The sequence below is a fragment of the Dipteris shenzhenensis genome, chromosome 8 (genome assembly GCF_047967505.1).
Source record: "Dipteris shenzhenensis isolate YYH24624 ecotype China chromosome 8, Dip_SZ_1.0, whole genome shotgun sequence".
NCBI classification, from domain to species: domain Eukaryota; kingdom Viridiplantae; phylum Streptophyta; class Polypodiopsida; order Gleicheniales; family Dipteridaceae; genus Dipteris; species Dipteris shenzhenensis.
The window spans coordinates 57,070,895-57,090,618 of record NC_141603.1 but is presented as its reverse complement, the minus strand read 5'-3'; the positions used below and the strand labels follow the sequence as shown (position 1 = coordinate 57,090,618).

At 47.0% G+C, this 19,724-nt stretch overlaps 1 protein-coding gene across 1 annotated transcript in view; it reads left to right on the top strand.

Moving 5' to 3' along the window:
• Positions 1 to 19,453, top strand: part of LOC147899729 (uncharacterized) — a 31,963-nt gene extending 12,510 nt beyond the window's left edge. Inside the window, exons 2-3 of the mRNA XM_087377785.1 lie at positions 18,676 to 19,329; positions 19,440 to 19,453. Coding sequence (XP_087233911.1) covers positions 18,676 to 19,329; positions 19,440 to 19,453 — 668 coding nt within the window. The remainder of the gene's footprint in view (positions 1 to 18,675; positions 19,330 to 19,439) is intronic.
• The last annotated feature ends 271 nt before the right edge of the window (positions 19,454 to 19,724 follow it).

Here is a 19,724-nt window from a genome sequence, read left to right as displayed (position 1 = left end):
CAAGATGACTACTTTGAGAGCAGTGTTAGCTCTTGTTGCTCATGAGGACATGGATTTATGTCAGATGGATGTGAAGACTGCTTTTCTTCATGGACATCTCCATGATGAGATCTATATGAGTCAGCCAGAGGGATATGCTGTTAAAGGGAAAGAGCAGCTTGTGTGTAAGCTCAAGAGGAGCTTGTATGGACTCAAGCAGGCGCCAAGAGAATGGTACAAAAAGTTTGATGCCTTCATGCAGTCCCAAGGGTATCATAGGTGTGAGACTGATCATTGCTTGTACACCAAACGGGCAAAGGATGGCAGTTTGATGCTACTCATTCTATATGTGGATGACATGCTGATTGCCAGTAAATCTCAGCAGGAGATTAGTGCTTTGAAGAAACAACTGCATAAGTCTTTTGACATGAAAGACTTGGGTGATGCAAACCATATTCTTGGCATGCGGATTATTCGTGACAGGTCCAAGGGACTTTTGTTTTTGTCACAGAAGGAGTACATTGACAAAGTACTGCAGAGGTTTAAAATGGAGGGGGGGAAGTCTATTAGTACCCCGTTGCCTCCACATTTAAAACTCAGCAATAAGAACAGCCCCAGATCAGATGATGATAAGGCTGAAATGGCCAAGGTTCCGTATGCATCTGCAGTTGGTTCTTTGATGTATGCCATGGTTGCCACTCGTCCGGATATTGCTTTTGCGGTGGGAGTCATCAGCAGGTATATGGCAAATCCAGGCAAGCGGCACTGGGAAGCAGTGAAAGGTGTCTTGAGGTATCTCAAGGGTACCAAAGACTTGTGCATATGCTATGGTAGGCAGGATGCATTGGTGCATGGTTTTACAGATTCAGACTATGCAGGGAATGCAGATAACCGGAAGTCTACTACCGGTTATATTTTCACATTTGCAGGAGGTGCTATATCATGGGTGTCTCAGTTGCAGAAATGCGTTGCACTGTCAACCACTGAAGCTGAATATGTTGCAGCCACTGAGGCTTGCAAGGAAGCAATATGGCTTACTCGGCTGGTGGGAGATTTGGGCATTACAGGAGATATGCCAGTTTTGCATTGTGATAGTCAGAGTGCTATCATGCTGGCAAAGAATCCGGTCTTTCATCAAAAGACCAAGCACATAGATGTGAAATACCATTTCATCAGGGAGGTATTAGAAGACAAGCGACTTGAGCTTGTGAAGGTGCATACTGATGATAATCCTGCAGATTTGCTCACTAAAGCTTGCCTACAGAGCGGTTTGTACATTGCCGCCACATCATGGGATTAGGATGAGACCATTCTTATTTTATGGTCTTGTATACAGTAACTGTATATTGCTGTATTTTTATTCTTTTCTCCCCTTTAGGCACATTGGCCTTTAGGTGGGAGGTTGTTGGGGTAAAGGCACATTGCCACCCTTTTATTAAAGATATGACACCTAGACAGTCATAGGGTGAAAGCCTAATCCTAATAAAACCTATGAGTTTGTGGTGTGGCTCAACACTTCACACCCACACTTTTGTGTCTCCCCCTCTCTCTCTCTGTCTTCGTCGTTCCACTCCCCCATTCTTTCCCTCTCACATTATCCCAGATCAGTAGGTTCATGCACATGCCCAGTTCACAGCATTGGCAAGCAGTGAAGAGAGTCTTCAGATATCTTAGAGGCACTCTTCTATGGTGATCAGGGTTCACTTACCATGCATGCTTACACGGATAGTGACTGGGCAGGTTGTTCCGACACCAGAGTGTCACATACCGGCAATTGTTTTTTGCTTGGCAGTTCATGTATCTCTTGCCTCAGCAAGAAGCAACCAACAGTTGCCACATCTAGTTGTGAGGCTAAGTACAGGGCAGCCTTCACCACTACAGTAGAGTGTGTCTGGCTTCGACAGTTACTTACAGATCTTGGTATTCCCCAGACATCCTCCACTATGGTCTACACTGACGGCCAGAGTGCTTTGGCCATTACGCGTAATCTAGTGTTTCATGCGCGTACCAAGCACATTGAAGTTCACTATCATTATGTTCGAGAGCAGTTATCAACAAGAGACATAGAGTTGTCCTACCTTCCCACATAGGACAACATAGCAGATATGTTTACAAAGGCACTTCCTCGTTCCAAGTTCAAAGTCTTTCGATGGGCTTTGCACTTGGTTCCCTTTGTTACATGATCTGGCATACCTTGTACATTCATAGGTGGCTATATCCTTTAGGATGAACATGTGCCACCATGACCAGAAAATACCAGGTATTCTGAGATGTTTCCAGAATACTTCAGCCCATACCATGGAGAGGGGTTTGTAGGCCATCTTCTCCCGATCCTATTGATGCCCTCTGGGCCCTAATATGTGCCATGTAGCTTTAGTTATTGGCACTTAGGTCACCTAGTACTTTGTGTCTTATGACACCTAGTACTAGTGGTACCACTAGGACACTAGGTCCTAGGGTTCTCTTTTATAGTACTTTGTACTCTCATTTTCATTCCACTAGTTGATGTGACGGCTTCCACTTCTTGCTCCACTCTTGTGCATCCTTTTGCTTCCGTGAGCCTACATTTATGGCCTTCTGTACCATGTTTTACCCTGCTGGTCCTGCCTCTATCCAAGGCATAGGTAAGCCCCAGAGGAGCTCCATACCTTGCTATAGCCAATCGCTTATCAGCCTTTCGTCTCTCGCCTTCTGCTAGGCCGCGTGTATGTCTGTACAGCCACTGCCAGGCTACGTGGCATCTCTGTACCCTTGCTGGCGTCATTGCGTTGATGTAGATCCGCCCGGACAGCCAAGTACTTTGATGCCCACATGGCAACCCCATGGTAATCTTTTCTCTATGGTCCATCCCCCCGATGCACTCCTCATATGGGGGCTCACAAGTGAGGAGGTGACCAGTCTCGTATGGGGGCTCACAAGTGAGGAGGTGACCAATCATATTCCAACACCCCCTCTCATCGACCCACATTGGCCCGATTCCAATCTGTCGATGAAGATGGCTCGAATAACTCCCGTGTCGTAGCCCTCTGGAACACTTTGGCATCGTCATAGTCTTCTCTTGGCTTTTCAACCAATGGCTCCTACTTTGCTAGGTCCAATTCCACTTTCGCACACCAATCTAGTACTCAAGTCCATATTTGGCAGCACCTAATGGCACTACCACCACCAGTCATGAACCCACCTTTGAACTCGAGCTCTCTAGGTAACATCCTCCTCCAATTGTCCCCCTCATGATGGGTGAACAACCTTTAGTGTCATGTGCACGGATTGGTATCTGACGTGTACTAGGTACACAGGACTAGCTCAGGTAGCCTGGGGAGGCTAGGAGCTAGGCAGGCTTGATTCTCGGGTTAAGTGGCAAAGATACGAACTATTTATAGGTCTTCGCTATTTTTGGCGCTGGGGCCCAAGTCTATAAAAGGGGCCCAGGGGGTTCAGTTCTCATTGTGCAGTTGGGAGCAAGTTTTGTTCCCAGGTGCCAGGTCTGTTCCTGGATTGAGTCGCGGACGCGCGCCTGCATCTTAGCGTAGCCCAAGGCCCAGTGGTAGATCCAGGGCTTCACAACGCCGCCTGGTGGTATGGGACACTAGGCTGGTTTGGATCTGATTGGGAGTTCGTGCCAGTAGCTCAGCTCGTGGCTCGGAGGGGACATCTCCTGATTCAGGATCACTTCCCGTAGATGTCATGGTTGGGTGGTGAGCAGCCTGCTCAGTTTTTCACGTGGTGTGTGCTTGTTTTGCAGATCAGAGGTTTCAGGAGTGCGGGGATGTGTCAGTTGGTATCAGAGCCAGCTCCTGAGGTAGGAACTTCTGATGCGAGAATTTTTGATGAATTTTTCCTCCAGGTATGCCCTAAAATTCGAAATTTGTTGCTGCAAATTCTGCGTGGTTCCTGGGTTATCAGGGGTGGACAGTTGGTAGGGAAAAGGTAGAAGAAAGGAGGGAGAGTTTCGAAATTCCTGAAGGGGGCTGAGAGAGAAGGATGTAGGAAGCAGGAGAGAGAACAGAGAAGAAGGAAAGAGAGGCGAAGGACCTAACAAGGGCTGCGAGGGAGGCGGAGATGGGACGCCAAGGCTGTACGGAAATCCGGCCAGGGCAGGGAGAGGCGAGATGCGCAGGAATAGGGTGCGGCCAGCCTGCGTTGAGGGATGCTTTTTTCGAAAAAAGCATCCCCTCCAAAGCTGGGAGGGTCGGCCTTTTTTGGAAGCAGGGCTTCCTAATTAGGCTGCCCTGCTCCCTATATAGATGGGGCAGGGTACCAGCCCTGCCATAGCTTGCAAACCGCCTAGCTGCGCCATCGAGTTGCGTGCCAGCCCTGTGTCAGCCTGTTGTACATCTGCGCCAGCCTTGCGTCAGCCGTACCTGCATCGCCAGCCATCCGTACAATCGCCGTACAGCCACGTCAGCTGCTGTACGGCCTCCATCAGCTACAGTACGGCCTGCGTCAGCAGCCGTACGGCTTACGTCAGCAGCCGTATGGACTGCGTCAGCAGCCGTACAGCCACATCAGCAGTTTGTACGCTGCAGGATTCCGTACGCTGCATCCGGTAGCGGGTTCAGCCAGATTCCGGGATTATTGCGCCTCCGGGTTCGCCAGTTCTCAGCATCTCCTTCCGTCAGCATTTCTTGGGACGGTTTTCCTCTGCTCCATTCTCCTTTTCGCTTCAATTCAGTCAGTTATTTCTCTTAGTTTATATTCAAATCAGATTTCAGTTATGTCTGATTCTGCAAATCCCCAGTTCACCATGGGAGAGCAGGATTTGGATTACACTCCGGTGGGAGAGGAGGATCAGGGTCTCTATGATGACCTGATAACAAAAAAGGCCTTCAGTGAATTTACCACTGCTTTGGATGGAAAATTCGAGCAGGTTAATGCAAATCAAACGGGGTTGACACAGCAACTCCAAGGGATTCAGGCGACTCTCACTCTTTTGGCTAGCACTGTGCAAGCACTCACGCATGTGGATGCCATGGCTTCAGTGCTAGGCCCGAATATAACTCCAGACCCTTTTCCAGGAGATCAAAAATCTAGAACGAAGGAGGTAGTTGACACTTGGTTACACAAGTGGCAGGTACACTTTCAGTTCCACCCATACCCAGATGAGAAGAAGATCCAGCTTCTTGCAGCGGGTTTCATGTCAGGTAAAGCGTTGCTATGGTGGAAGGAACTCCAGCCTAAGCCAGATACATGGACAGATTTCAAAGGGGTCTTCAGGAAGGAGTTCCTGAAGAAGGAGGATGATTATGATATCGTTGGTAAGCTTAAAGCCCTCGATATGTCAAAGTTAAACTTGTCCTTTGAAGTTTATCTTCAAAGATTTCGGGATCTGCAAACTAGGGCCACAAAGATGGATCCAGTGACCTTGTTAGGTTTTTTCGTGGATGGTTTGCCAGATTCATACAAGTTGCAGATAAAGAACAACAAATGCACAACGTTGCAGGAGGCCATGAATTATGCGCGCATTTATGATGATACCATGGCCGGTGCCAAAACAACTACAGTTTCCGACACGAGTGGAAAGAACAAACGCAAGTTCTTTCAGCCTACGACTGGTACTGGGGAGACCAAGTCTACGGACACCGCCTCCAAGAAAAACTTGACTCCAGCAAAGAATGGTAAAGCCCGTTTCCTTCGTACTTTGAGGCTTAAGAAAGAAGGACGATGCTTCTATTGCGAGGAGCGGGGCCACACCAAGAATGAGTGTCCAAAGCGCAAGCACCAAAAGTTGGTGCTTGGACCGAAGCTCCAGGCGGGTACAGGTACCAAAGCCAAGAGAGCGAACCAAGTTTCGATGACAGGTATTTCTGTAAATGTCATTACCTGCCCACTTTCTTGTAATTGCACTTTCAATACTTCGTTGTTTGGTTCCCATGATCTTTTCAAAGTTTATGGAGAAGTTCTAGACCAACATGTTCACATTCTCTTTGATCCGGGCAGCTCTCACAATTTTGTTAATTATAAATTTGTGCAGAAGATGGGGCTGTCCACAGTACCTAGCGACCACACCTATGAGGTGCAGCTTCCAACTGGGAAGCAGTTTTGGGATCGCAAGGTTGAAGTGCTTCCTATCCGGATTCAAGCCTACACAGGGGCTCTTACATGTTCATTTAGGAAATGGAGCATGTAGACTTGTTGATCGGAATAGAGTGGTTTAAAACCCACAATATTCAGATTGGATGGACGAAGCATACGCTTTCTTTTGTAGATAAGGACACCCAATTTTGTATTCAGTGTGATAAAATTCCCTCTTCTCAAGGGCCTATTGTATCTACGATGCAGCTTCGGAATATATTAAACACTTCTCATTATGATGTGACATGTCTATCAGTGTGTTTTGATTCCGCTTTCTTCATTTGTTGTTTCTGTAATTAACAAGAATGAATTAAGAGTGTTTGAACACCGTGAATTGAGAATGTTGCTAGATACTTTTAAGGATGTATTCCCTGCTCAACTGCCGGAAGGTTTACCTCCAGAACGAGCAGTAGATCATCGCATAGACTTAGTCCCAGGGGCTCAACCTATCAGTGTACCACCTTATAGGATGAGTCAGGTAGAGGAGGATGAGTTAGCTACCCAGCTACAGGATTACCTGAATATGGGCTATATACGCCCAAGTAAATCACCTTGGGGTGCACCTGTTCTCCTAAGAAAGAAGAAAGATTCTTCCTGGCGAATGTGTATAGATTATAAACGATTAAATAAAGTGACAATTAAGAATCGATACCCTCTACCTCGTTCCGATGATTTGATAGACCGTTTGGCGAGAGCGAAGTATTTCACTAAAATTGATTTGCGTATGGGTTATCACCAAATCCGTATCTATGCTAAACACATAGATAGGACCACATTCCGAACTAGGTATGGTCATTACGAGCTTCTTGTATTACCTTTTGGTTTGACCAATGCTCCTGCTACTTTTCAGCAGATGATGAACGATTTGTTCAGGGATTTTCTGGGCAAATTTGTTGTAGTGTTCTTAGATGACATCTTGGTATATAGCAGAACACTTGAGGATCACATAGGACACCTCCGCATTGTCTTAGTTATTCTAAGACAGCATAAGCTCTATGCCAAGATGAGTAAATGTGACTTCTTTATGAAGGAGATCATTTACTTAGGACACAAGATTTCTTCTGAAGGCATTAGCATTGATCTAGATCGTATCCAAAAGGTTTTAGAATGGCCTATCCCTCAGACTGTGAAACAACTTCGTTCTTTCCTAGGATTTACAGTATTTCTACGAAAATCTGTGCGTGATTATTCACATATCACGGCACCCTTGACAAACATATTGAAAGGCGTGGACGCAGGTCTACTCAGCCAATCTCTTGGAATGATGGAATGAACAAGGCTTTTGAAACCTTGAAGTTTTCTATCAAGGAAGCACCTGTTCTTGCATTACCCGATCCTACCTGACCTTATGTTTTAGAGGCAGATGCGAGTGATTATGCGATTGGGGCAGCTCTATTCCAAGAGGGCAGACCTGTAGCTTTCGAGAGTAAGAAGCTAGACGACACTCAATATCGTTGGCCCACACTCGAGAAGGAACTTTATGCTGTAGTGTATGCTCTTAAGGTTTGGAGACGCTACTTGTATGGTTTAAAGTTCCTTGTATTGACTAATCATCAGTCAATTAAGTATGTGTGTGATGGATCAGAATTGAGGGGAAGGAAAGCTAGATGGGCAGAATTAATGCAGGATTTTGATTTTGAAATACGTTATCGTAAGGGTTCATTGAATAGTGTGGTGGATGCCTTAAGTCGAGTTAAGTTTGTAAATGCTCTGTCATTTACGGAAATATCCTCAGACCTATTTCAATCCTTGAGAGGGCTATACGTAACTGATAGTCATTTCAGTTCTTATTGGCAGAGAGTCCAGGATGGGAGCTCCATGGTTGACCAGGACTCAGATTGTGCCACCTACAGTACAGGCGGCGGGAGGTCAGTGGATGATTAGGAACGGCTTGCTGTTCCGAAATGAAAAGATTTGTGTGCCAGATGTTTTGGACCTTAAATCCAAGATTCTCTGGGAGTGTCATGATGCTCCTAGTGCAGGACATCCGAGTATACATAGGACTCTATCTCTTGTGAAGCATACCTTTTATTGGCCTAAGATGCGTGCATTTATTGAGAACTATGTAGTAGGTTGCCGGGTTTGTCAGGTTACTAAGGCAGAACGCCTTAGAAGCGCGGGCTTATTACAGCCATTACAGATTCCAGGTAATAAATAGGAAAGTATTTCCATGGATTTTATTACTGGTTTGCCTCGAACGCACAAGGGTCATGACTCCATTTGGGTCATAGTCGACCGTTTGACAAAAATGGCTAGATTCCTACCTACTAGAACAACTATTTCAGCTGTTCAGCTGGCTCACGAGTTTGTGAACCACTTGTTTAAGCTGTATGGCTTGCCATTTGACATAGTCAGTGACAGGGACTCAAAGTTTACAAGTACCTTTTGGGCACTTGTATTTGAGAAGTTAGAAACTACTCTAAGTATGAGTTCCTCGGATCATGCACAATCCGATGGCAGTACAGAAAAGGTCAACCAGTTGGTTGAAGACATGCTTCGGGCATATGTATCTAAGAGACAGTCTTCATGGGAAGATTATCTACCTATTATAGAATTTGCTTACAACAGTGCAAAGCATTCTAGTACTGGTTACAGTCCTTTTATGCTTATGTACGGGTTTCAACCTAAGTCACCAGTTATGGTTGGGTTAAAAGGAATTCAAAATGATGCTGCTAAGAACTTCTTGCTAGATATGCAAGAAATGTTGCAGTTTGCCAAGGAGTCTATTAGAAGTGCCCAAGATCGGGACAGATTTTATGCTAATAGACATCGTTCACCTAGAGAGTTCTCTGAAGGAACGATGGTATATTTGCGAATTCCGAAGGAATCCAAGAGCCTAACTACTAGTTTGGTTCCGAAATTATCCCCAAGATACTGTGGTCCATTCAAGGTCATTAAAAGAATTGGACCAATTGCATATCGATTAGAATTGCCTCCTGATGTTAAAGTCCATCCAGTCTTTCATGTCAGTAGACTGAAAGAAGTTTTGGGTGCGGAAGATCAACTTGTTTCTCCTCACGAGATAATAGAAGTTACAGATTTGACTTTTATTCCTCACGAACCTGAGTGAAATTTTGAATTTCGTGATAGACAGATTCGTAATCGATCTATCACGGAATACAAGATCAAGTGGAAGGATCGTGTTGAGGAGGATGCAACATGGGAGACATTACAAAACCTCCAAAGAACATTTCTGGGTTTTTTAGCGAACTCAGGAGTGAGTTCTTAGAGGAGGGGGAGTATGTCATGTGCACGGATTGGTATCTGACGTGTACTAGATACACAGGACTAGCTCAGGTAGCCTGGGGAGGCTAGGAGCTAGGCAGGCTTGATTCTCGGGTTGAGTGGCAAAGATACGAACTATTTATAGGTCTTCGCTATTTTTGGCGCTCGGGCCCAAGCCTATAAAAGGGGCCCAAGGGGTTCAGTTCTCAGTGTGCAGTTGGGAGCAAGTTTCGTTCCCAGGTGCCAGGTCCGTTCCTGGATTGAGTCGCGGACGGGCGCCTACATCTTAGCGTAGCCCAAGGCCCAGTGGCAAATCCAAGGCTTCACAGCGCCACCTAGTGGTATGGGACACCAGGCTGGTTTGGATCTGATTGGGAGTTCGTGCCAGTAGCTCAGCTCGTGGCTCGGAGGAGGCATCTCCTGATTCGGGATCACTTCCCGTAGATGTCATGGTTGGGTGGTGAGCAGCCTGCTCAGTTTTTCACGTGGTGTGTGCTTGTTTTGCAGATCAGAGGTTTCAGGAGTGCGGGGATGTGTCATTTAGGCATCAAGCTCTTAGGGTCTGTTTCAACCCGTCCTCCATCTGGCTATGTATGCACTCAAACAACATACCCAAGACATCATATCCCAGGCACAAATACAAATAATTACCTGGACCGTCAAGCTCCAATTGTGGTTCTATGTTGTTGTCCCCCTCTACTCATAGCCACTGTCTGACCCTGAGTCCTCAGGTCCTGTCGCAGAATCCCCCTCTGCTTCGGCAACACCAGCTACGCACCCAGATGACTCCAAGCACTCGTCATTGTCCATCACCTTCACAAAGGATCATGCCTGCTATTCTAACCAACCCTCAATATCTGTCATTCTGACAATAACAGCAGGCTCCACATATCTAATCTCAGTAGCACTCGAAGTTGCCACCAAGAAAAGTTTTGACGCTGTCACCAGTTGAGCTGACTCGTCTGACTCTGAGCTGGCACCCTCTAATAATCAGCCTTCAACTATTTGGAATCTTTCACAAAATGTCCTAGAGGCTGGCTCATCACAATAGAAGCACTTCCTCTCTTTCTTTCTCTTCTTGTTGTCTTCATGTGAAGAGTCCACTCAGTCGTCAGATTTGTACTTGCCTTTGCCAGGCTTACCCTTGCCCTAGTGTCACGATCTGTGACGTATTCCTTTCTCTTTCTAGACTTATGGATGGTTTAATGAATGGACACTTGTGGAAGGGTATGACCTTTCGACGGGACACTTGCCCTTTCGACGGGACACTTCCTAATGAGGCACAACCCTTCACAAGAGACATTCCTATTGTAATGTACCCTCTCATCAAGGGTCACACCCTTCACAAGGGGTACACACCTCTTCATGCACATACCCTTTGGAGTACACACCTTTTCATGTGTGACTCTTCACTCTCTATATAAGAGAGGCCAAATTGTATGGATGACAATCACATCCACCCTACAGACATTCAAGCAATACAGTTATTCCTTTGCTCTCTGCTATCTCAGTCTCTTTATTGTTCCTTAGCACTGTTCTAAATATAGTAAATCTAGGATTTCTTACAGTGGTATCAGAGCAAAAAATTCGCTCCTGCCTGTAGGAAATGCCCCCCACCTTCTAGCGCTGATCTGATACATTTTTGCCGCTAGAAGGACATCCGTGCACATAGTGCATGGAAGAGATGGAGAGGATGAGCGTAAAATTTTTAAACGCCTAAAGTCATCCTGGCCTCTCCATCTCCCTCACATCACAAGTTGATGTGAGTGGACACGACCAAAATCGTGTCCTTTAAGGTGCTTGGGCTGTCCCAAAACCAAGGGACGCGCCTTTTCCACCATGGGACACACCTTTTGGTGACGAGTCTCGACTCCTCACTCATGGGACATACCCCATCGTGGGCAAAGGGACATACCTATTCATGCAGGGTCGCACCCCTTTTAACAAAAGGGACATATCCCCTCATGAACAGGTGCACCTATTCCAAGGGTCACACCCCTTCGAATAGGCACACCTCCTAGGCCCAAGTACCTACAAAAGGGTACCTAGAGGGGTAAAAAGGGATAAAAAATTAAACCCATCCCCTAACCCTAGGTTACCCTAACTACCCTAGGGTTAACTTAACCCCCAAAATAATTTGGGGCAAATAACCCTTAGGCAGCCCAACGAAAGGGCGTACCTTCCAGCCAATACAAAACACAAAACAACGGCCGTACGGATTTCCCGCAGCCTGCGCAAGCCATCGCAGCCGATCCGTACAGCCCTGCGCAACAGTCCGTACAACCTGCGCCATCCGTACTGCCCTGCGCTGTCCGTACAGCCTGACGAACTCACCGCAGCCTGCACCATCCGTACTGCCCTGCGCTGTCCGTACAGCCTGACGAACAGTCCGTACAGCCTGCCGTACAGGCTGTACAGACCGTACAATCCTGGCCCATACACACCGTACGGATAGTACGACGCTGCACAAGCCCTCTTTTGACATTGCGCTGCCAGCCAGCCCTTGCCTCGCGATGATCGCTGACAGATTACTCATTATTTGCAGTCCTGCATACCCGATTTCCTGACAGGCTGCTGCCTCTCCTTGTTTCGCCATGTTTACCCTGCCAATTCAGCACCAGTTGCCTTTTCTCGCAATGAAGAAAGCCCGTTGACAGTCCGGACCAGACCAGCCTCGAGCACTCCTCACAAAACACTGCAACATGGACCTCCGGACAACGATTTGCAGCCTTCTTCTACGCAATCATTTGGCAGATTAAAGTATTGCCAGGTGGAGTCTTTCCAATTTGCTTTTTCAGGATTCTTTTAACAAATTACAGCAAATTACAGCCATTCAAGGACACCTCAGGCACCTGCTACTACACAATATCGTGTTCAAATCGCACAGCCAGCCCATTTTGGAGCCTTTGCATCTTGGATCTTCTGTGTCACGTGCCCTCCGAGTGACTTGGATCACATCCTCTACCTTCTGCGTGAGGCACCTCAATTACATTATTTCCTCAGCACAGTACAGGTTGTGTTCCACGAGACACGAAGATATCCGGAACACGATATTCCTCAGGAGTTTGCTGTTCATTTTTGGAGAGAGTTCTACCCTTCACCTTCGGCATCCCCAGGGTACTCTCCACCTCCTTCAGCTCCCCGATATCCTCCTCTACAGGGTGTACCTTCTCCCAGTCAGTATTTACATCCTGAAGGCACTCCCTCTCCTGGATATCCTCCTCTTCCGACAGCAGCTCCTTATCCTTTTTCAGATCCGTGGACTCTGCTACCTACCCCTGTCTTATCACGAGCAGTAACACCTTTTTCAGAATCTCCAGTGTTACCTCCGACAGGACCTCCCTTACCAGATTTCCACGGGTGGTTCCATCCTGCCTCGCCTGCCCCCTCCAATATGAGCAACCTCAGGGAGCAGCCCGAATCCTCTTTCAGGGATGGTACAAACTAGAGCGCAAGTTCGCGCCAATCTCACAGGGATTTCCGACATGTCGCACCGCTCACGTGAAGCCTCTCCCGAGATTAAAGAATCAAGTCCCAAAAAGACCCCTGAAGGCAACACCCAAAGTGAATCTCTATTGCAACTTCAAATATCTCAGCTTCAGGACAGCATCTCCGACCTGGTTCAAAAAGTTCAACAACTCCAAGATTCTCGAAGTCCAGCACATACAGAGGACGAGGTGACGCAACCCGACGACGATGCGGATTCTTTCCCCCCCGAGGTAGAAAATACTGAACTGCGTACTCTCTACCGATTACTTCAAGCTTCCAAAACAAAGCGACTTGACGTCAAACTTCCGGAAGCCTACACTGGTCAACGTAATCGCCGAACTGTTGACCAATGGCTCGCTAAAATGCGCATGTATTTTGACACTGTTGACCTCACGGAAGGCAAAAAGATCGCCTTGGCAGCCTCCCTCCTGAAGGATACAGCATTTCTATGGTGGCAAAGACGCTTAAAGGACGGAAAAAGTGTGTTAACTTGGGAACGTTTTGAACACGTGCTCCGTAAGCAGTTTGTACCTGCCAATGCGGACTTCCAAGCACGATCAAAACTTCGACAGTTGGAGCAAACGGGTTCCCTGTCTTCTTATATCTCTCAGTTCACCACATTGGTGCTAGAGATTGATGGTTTAACTGAGGATGATCGCCTTCATGCTTTCATCTCAGGCCTACAACCCTCGTTACGCATTGATGTTCTTAAAGCCAATATCACCACCACAGATGGCGCTATTGCTTACGCAGAGCCTTACGCAGAGCGCATTACAGATTTCCTCAATACAGGGAAGTAGAGTGCTAATCGCACACAAAACTCTCCTATGGCCAAAGGTGCTCGCCCTCAAGATAACACCAGGTTTCGTAAAAACTTCGGTAATCAAGGTCAGCGACAGTCTCAAGATCCCCAGAAGCCTCAGAAATCATTTGCTGGATTCCAACAGAAGCACTCCCCCAAGGATCGTGTTTCTTCTTCTTCACAAAGTCATTACCGACAGCCCCAACATAAAGTTGCGGCCACTGACAAGAAGAACAACTACAGCTCAAAAGGACTTTGTACCATCTGTACAGGCGACCATAGATGGTTCGATTGTCCCAAGCGACCAAAGCAAAATTCTAATATGGAACCTAGCACTTCCCCAAAAGAAGATGCTACTTCAGCACAAGACAAGAAAGGCAAAGCTGTTCGAATGGCGAATACCATCCACCTGAGCCTTGCCAGCAACCCCGAACCTTCCCTGGCCACTCAAGTACTTTGTGTTCAAGGATCGATTCGTGGAACAACGGTCACCATCCTCATCGACAGTGGCTGTTCTCATAATTTCCTAGCCAGTTCTGTGGTCGATAAACTTCGGTTGACCACCAGTCCTAGCCTCATGGACTATCAGATTGAACTCGCAAATGGAACAACTTTCTTGTGCAACACCAGGATCAAAAACTTGTCTTTTCGCATCCAACATTATACGGACAAGTTGAACTTCGACATTATGCCTCTTTCTCGGTACGATGTCATACTCGGACAACAATGGCTCTACGACTATGATCCATCAATCAGTTTTCGCAGCCATACTATCCAGTTTGTCCACCAGGGAAAACTTATTGAGCTAACTGGTTCTAGGGACTCTCCTTCAACCCCAGTTGCCTCTGCCCTACAAGTAAAGAAGTGGGTTCGTAAACGCCAAGCAAAGACTTCACTTCTGTTGGTTACGGCAGTCGAGGAGACACCAACAAAGGATCCTCCTGAGTACCTCAACCAACCTTTTTTCCAGCCTTACCTGGATCTTTTTCCACAGGAATTGCCAAAGCAGTTACCACCTCGACGACCAGTGGATCACCCATTCCCGGCAGTAATCCACCGTCGAAGCCTCCTTATCGGGTTTCTCACACTCAAAATGCAGAAATCCAAAGACAGGTCACCGAGCTACTCGACAAAGGTCACATTCGGCCCAGTCGCAGCCCTTTCGGATCTCCTGTATTACTTGTGGAAAAAAAGAACAAGTCTATGCGCCTCTGCATCGACTACCGAGCCCTCAACAAGCTCACTATAAAAAACAAGTATCCATTGCCTCGCATTGATGACCTTTTCGATCAACTTCTACATGCAACACACTTCTCCAAGATTGATCTTCGTTCAGGTTATCATCAAATTCGTATACGAGAAGGCGATGAGTACAAGACAGCTTTTCGAACAAAGTATGGACACTATGAATGTTTGGTCATGCCTTTTGGGTTAAACAATGCCCCGGCCACATTCATGACATTAATGAACGACATCTTCAGGCCTTTCCTCGATAAGTTCGTCATCGTTTACCTCGATGACATCCTCGTTTTCAGCAGCTCCCTACATGAGCACAAACAACATCTACACCAAGTTTTTGAAGTTCTCCGTGCAAATTCTCTCTACATCAACATTGAGAAGAGTGAGTTCTTCAAAACCCAACTTGAATATTTGGGACATGTTATTTCAGCCCAAGGTATCTCTATGGATCCCAAGAAGGTCGAGGTAATCCGAAACTGGCCTACTCCTAAGAATGTTCATGATGTCCGCTCTTTTCTCGGATTGGCAAACTTCTACCATACAAAGGTCTATCAGTTTTCCGAAATCGCAGCTCCTATGTCCGAATTATTTAAAAGCACAGCAATTTTTCAGTGGCTTCCCGAAACAGAGTATAGTTTCCAACAACTCAAGCAAGCACTCACTACCACACCAGTTATGGCTATTGCTGACCCAAATCTCCCATTTGAGGTCATGACCGACGCTTCCGCCATCGCTACTGGAGCAGTCTTGATGCAAGAAGGCAGAGTTATTGCTTTTGACAGCCATAAACATTCTGATATCCAAACCCGATATCCGGTATATGATAAGGAGTTTCTTGCTGTTGTACATGCTTATCGCTCTTGGAAACATTATCTCATGGGTGCCGACTCTGTGGTCAAGACAGACCATCACTCTCTCAAGTACATCTTTACTCAGCCAATCATGAACGCTCGACAAGCACGCTGGGTTGAGTTTTTGGCCAACTTTCACATGACCATTGAGTACATACCAGGACTACGCAATGTAGTTGCAGATGCTCTCAGCAGGTTACCTCTAGCATCAGCCATGGTAATCTCTACATTATCTGTGGATGTTCCGAATTCATTCAAAGGAAAGTATTTCAATGATAAAGACTTCGGCACCGCAGTACAGGTTCTTTCCAAAGATCAACCTTCGACTTCCGAACAAAAGATTTTCTCATCCTATTCTTATACGGACGACCTTCTGTATTATCAAGATCACGTCTGTGTACCACATGACAAGGATGTTCGACGTCTTTTGTTAAAAGAGCATCATGTAGTTCCTTATGCTGCCCATCCAGGCATCAATAAGACTTATCAGTTACTCAGTGCAACATACTACTGGCCTCAGTGTCACGATCTGTGACGTATTCCTTTCTCTTTCTAGACTTATGGATGGTTTAATGAATGGACACTTGTGGAAGGGTATGACCTTTCGACGGGACACTTGCCCTTTCGACGGGACACTTCCTTATGAGGCACAACCCTTCACAAGAGACATTCTAATGAAGAGACATTCCTATTGTAATGTACCCTCTCATCAAGGGTCACACCCTTCACAAGGGGTACACACCTCTTCATGCACATACCCTTTGGAGTACACACCTTTTCATGTGTGACTCTTCACTCTCTATATAAGAGAGGCCAAATTGTATGGATAACAATCACATCCACCCTACAGACATTCAAGCAATATAGTTATTCCGTTGCTCTCTGCTATCTCAGTCTCTTTTCTGTTTCCTTAGCACAGTTCTAAATATAGTAAATCTAGGATTTCTTACAGTGGTATCAGAGCAAAATTCGCTCCTGCCTGTAGGAAATGCCCCCCACCTTCTAGCGCTGATCTGATACATTTTTTGCCGCTAGAAGGACATCCGTGCACATTGTGCATGGAAGAGATGGAGAGGATGAGCGTAAACTTTTTAAACGCCTAAAGTCATCCTGGCCTCTCCATCTCCCTCACATCACAAGTTGATGTGAATGGACACGACCAAAATCGTGTCCTTTCAGGTGCTTGGGCTGTCCCAAAACCAAGGGACACACCTTTTCCACCATGGGACACACCTTTTGGTGACGAGTCTCGACTCCTCACTCATGGGACATACCCCATCGTGCGCAAAGGGACATACCTATTCATGCAGGGTCACACCCCTTTTAACAAAAAGGACACATCCCCTCATGAACAGGTGCACCTATTCCAAGGGTCACACCCCTTCGAATAGGCACACCTCTTAGGCCCCAAGTACCTACAAAAGGGTACCTAGAGGGGTAAAAAGGGACAAAAATTAAACCCGTCCCCTACCCCTAGGTTTACCTTAGCTACCCTAGGGTTAAACTCAACCCCCAAACTAATTTTTGGGGCATCTAACCCATTGGGCAGCCCCCAACGAAAAAAAGCAATTGTACGGATTTTGCGATTTTCTGCGCAGCCAGCCGTACAGACATTCCGTACATTCTGTCGCAGCCAGCCCCGCGCCATCCGTACTACCCTGCGCAGCATCCGTACAGCCTCTGCACAGACAGCCGTACAGCCGGCGCAACAGCCGTACAGCCCTGCGCGATCCGTACGGAACTCTCGCCCAGCCTACCGTACAGGCCGTACAGGCTGTACCGTACACGCTGTACGGACAGCCTGCGCTGCCAGTCCCTGTTCCCTGCGCTGCCAGTCCCTGTTTACTGCAGCCCTTGCCTCGCCATTGCAGCCCTGGATACCTGTTTTTCCTGACAGTCTGCTGCCTCTCCTTGCTTCGCCATGGTTACCCTGCCAATTCAGCACCAGTTGCCTTTTCTCGCAATGAAGAAAGCCCGTTGACAACCCGGACCAGACCAGCCTCGAGCACTCCTCACAAATACTGCAACCTGGACCTCCGGACAATGATTTGCAGCCTTCTTCTACGCAATCATTTGGCAGATTAAAGTATTGCCAGGTGGAGTCTTTCCAATCAGCTTTTAAGGATTCTTTTTAACAAATTACAGCAAATGAAAGAATCCACATTAAAGCATGGCAACCCCTGGTAATTCACCCGGCCATTCAAGGACATCAGCTACTACACAATATCGTGTTCAAATTGCACAGCCAGCCCATTTTGGAGCCTTTGCATCTTGGGTCTTCTGTGTCACGTGCCCTCCGAGTGACTTGGATCACATCCTCTACCTTCTGCGTGAGGCACCTCAGTTACATTATTTCCTCAGCACAGTACAGGTTGTGTTCCACGAGACACGAAGATATCCGGAACACGATATTCCTCAGGAGTTTGCTGTTCATTTTTGGAGAGAGTTCTACCCTTCACCTTCGGCATCCCCAGGGTACTCTCCACCTCCTTCAGCTCCCCGATATCCTCCTCTACAGGGTGTACCTTCTCCCAGTCAGTATTTACATCCTGAAGGCACTCCCTCCCCTGGATATCCTCCTCTTCCGACAGCAGCTCCTTATCCTTTTTCAGATCCGTGGACTCTGCTACCTACCCCTGTCCTATCACGAGCAGTAACACCTTTCTCAGAATCTCCAGTGTTACCTCCGACAGGACCTCCCTTACCAGATTTCCACGGGTGGTTCCATCCTGCCTCGCCTGCCCCCTCCAATATGAGCAACCTCAGGGACCAGCCCGAATCCTCTTTCAAGGATGGTACAAACTAGAGCGCAAGTTCGCGCCTCTCTCACAGGGATTTCCGACATGTCGCACCGCTCGCGTGAAGCCTCTCCCGAGATTAAAGAATCAAGTCCCAAAAAGACCCCTGAAGGCAACACCCAAAGTGAATCTCTATTGCAATTTCAAATATCTCAGCTTCAGGACAGCATCTCCGACCTGGTTCAAAAAGTTCAACAACTCCAAGATTCTCGAAGTCCAGCACATACAGAGGACAACGTGACGCAACCCGACGACGATGCGGATTCTTTCCCTCCCGAGGTAGAAAATACTGAACTGCGTACTCTCTATCGATTACTTCAAGCTTCCAAAACAAAACAACTTGACGTCAAACTTCCGGAAGCCTACACTGGTCAACGTAATCGCCGAACTGTTGACCAATGGCTCGCCAAAATGTGCATGTATTTTGACACTGTTGACCTCACGGAAGGCAAAAAGATCGCCTTGGCAGCCTCCCTCCTGAAGGATACAGCATTTCTATGGTGGCAAAGACGCTTAAAGGACGGAAAAAGTGTGTTAACTTGGGAACGTTTTGAACACGTGCTCCGTAAGCAGTTTGTACCTGCCAATGCGGACTTCCAAGCACGATCAAAACTTCGACAGTTGGAGCAAACGGGTTCCCTGTCTTCTTATATCTCTCAGTTCACCACATTGGTGCTAGAGATTGATGGTTTAACTGAGGATGATCGCCTTCATGCTTTCATCTCAGGCCTACAACCCTCGTTACGCATTGATGTTCTTAAAGCCAATATTACCACCACAGATGGCGCTATTGCTTACGCAGAGCGCATTACAGATTTCCTCAACACAGGGAAGCAGAGTGCTACTCGCACACAGAACTCTCCTACGGCCAAAGGTGCTCGCCCTCAAGATAATACCAGGTTTCGCAAAAACTTCGGTAATCAAGGTCAGCGACAGTCTCAAGATCCCCAGAAGCCTCAGAAATCATTTGCTGGATCCCAACAGAAGCAGTCCCCTAAGGATCGTGTTTCTTCTTCTTCACAAAGTCATTACTGACAGCCCCAACATAATGACAAGAAGAACAACTCTAGCTCAAAAGGACTTTGTACCATCTGTACAGGCGACCATAGATGGTTCGATTGTCCCAAGCGACCAAAGCAAAATTCTAATATGGAATCTAGTACTTCCCCAAAAGAAGATGCTACCTCAGCACAAGACAAGAAAGGCAAAGCTGTTCGAATGGCGAATACCATCCACCTTAGCCTTGCCAGCAACCCCGAACCCTCCCTG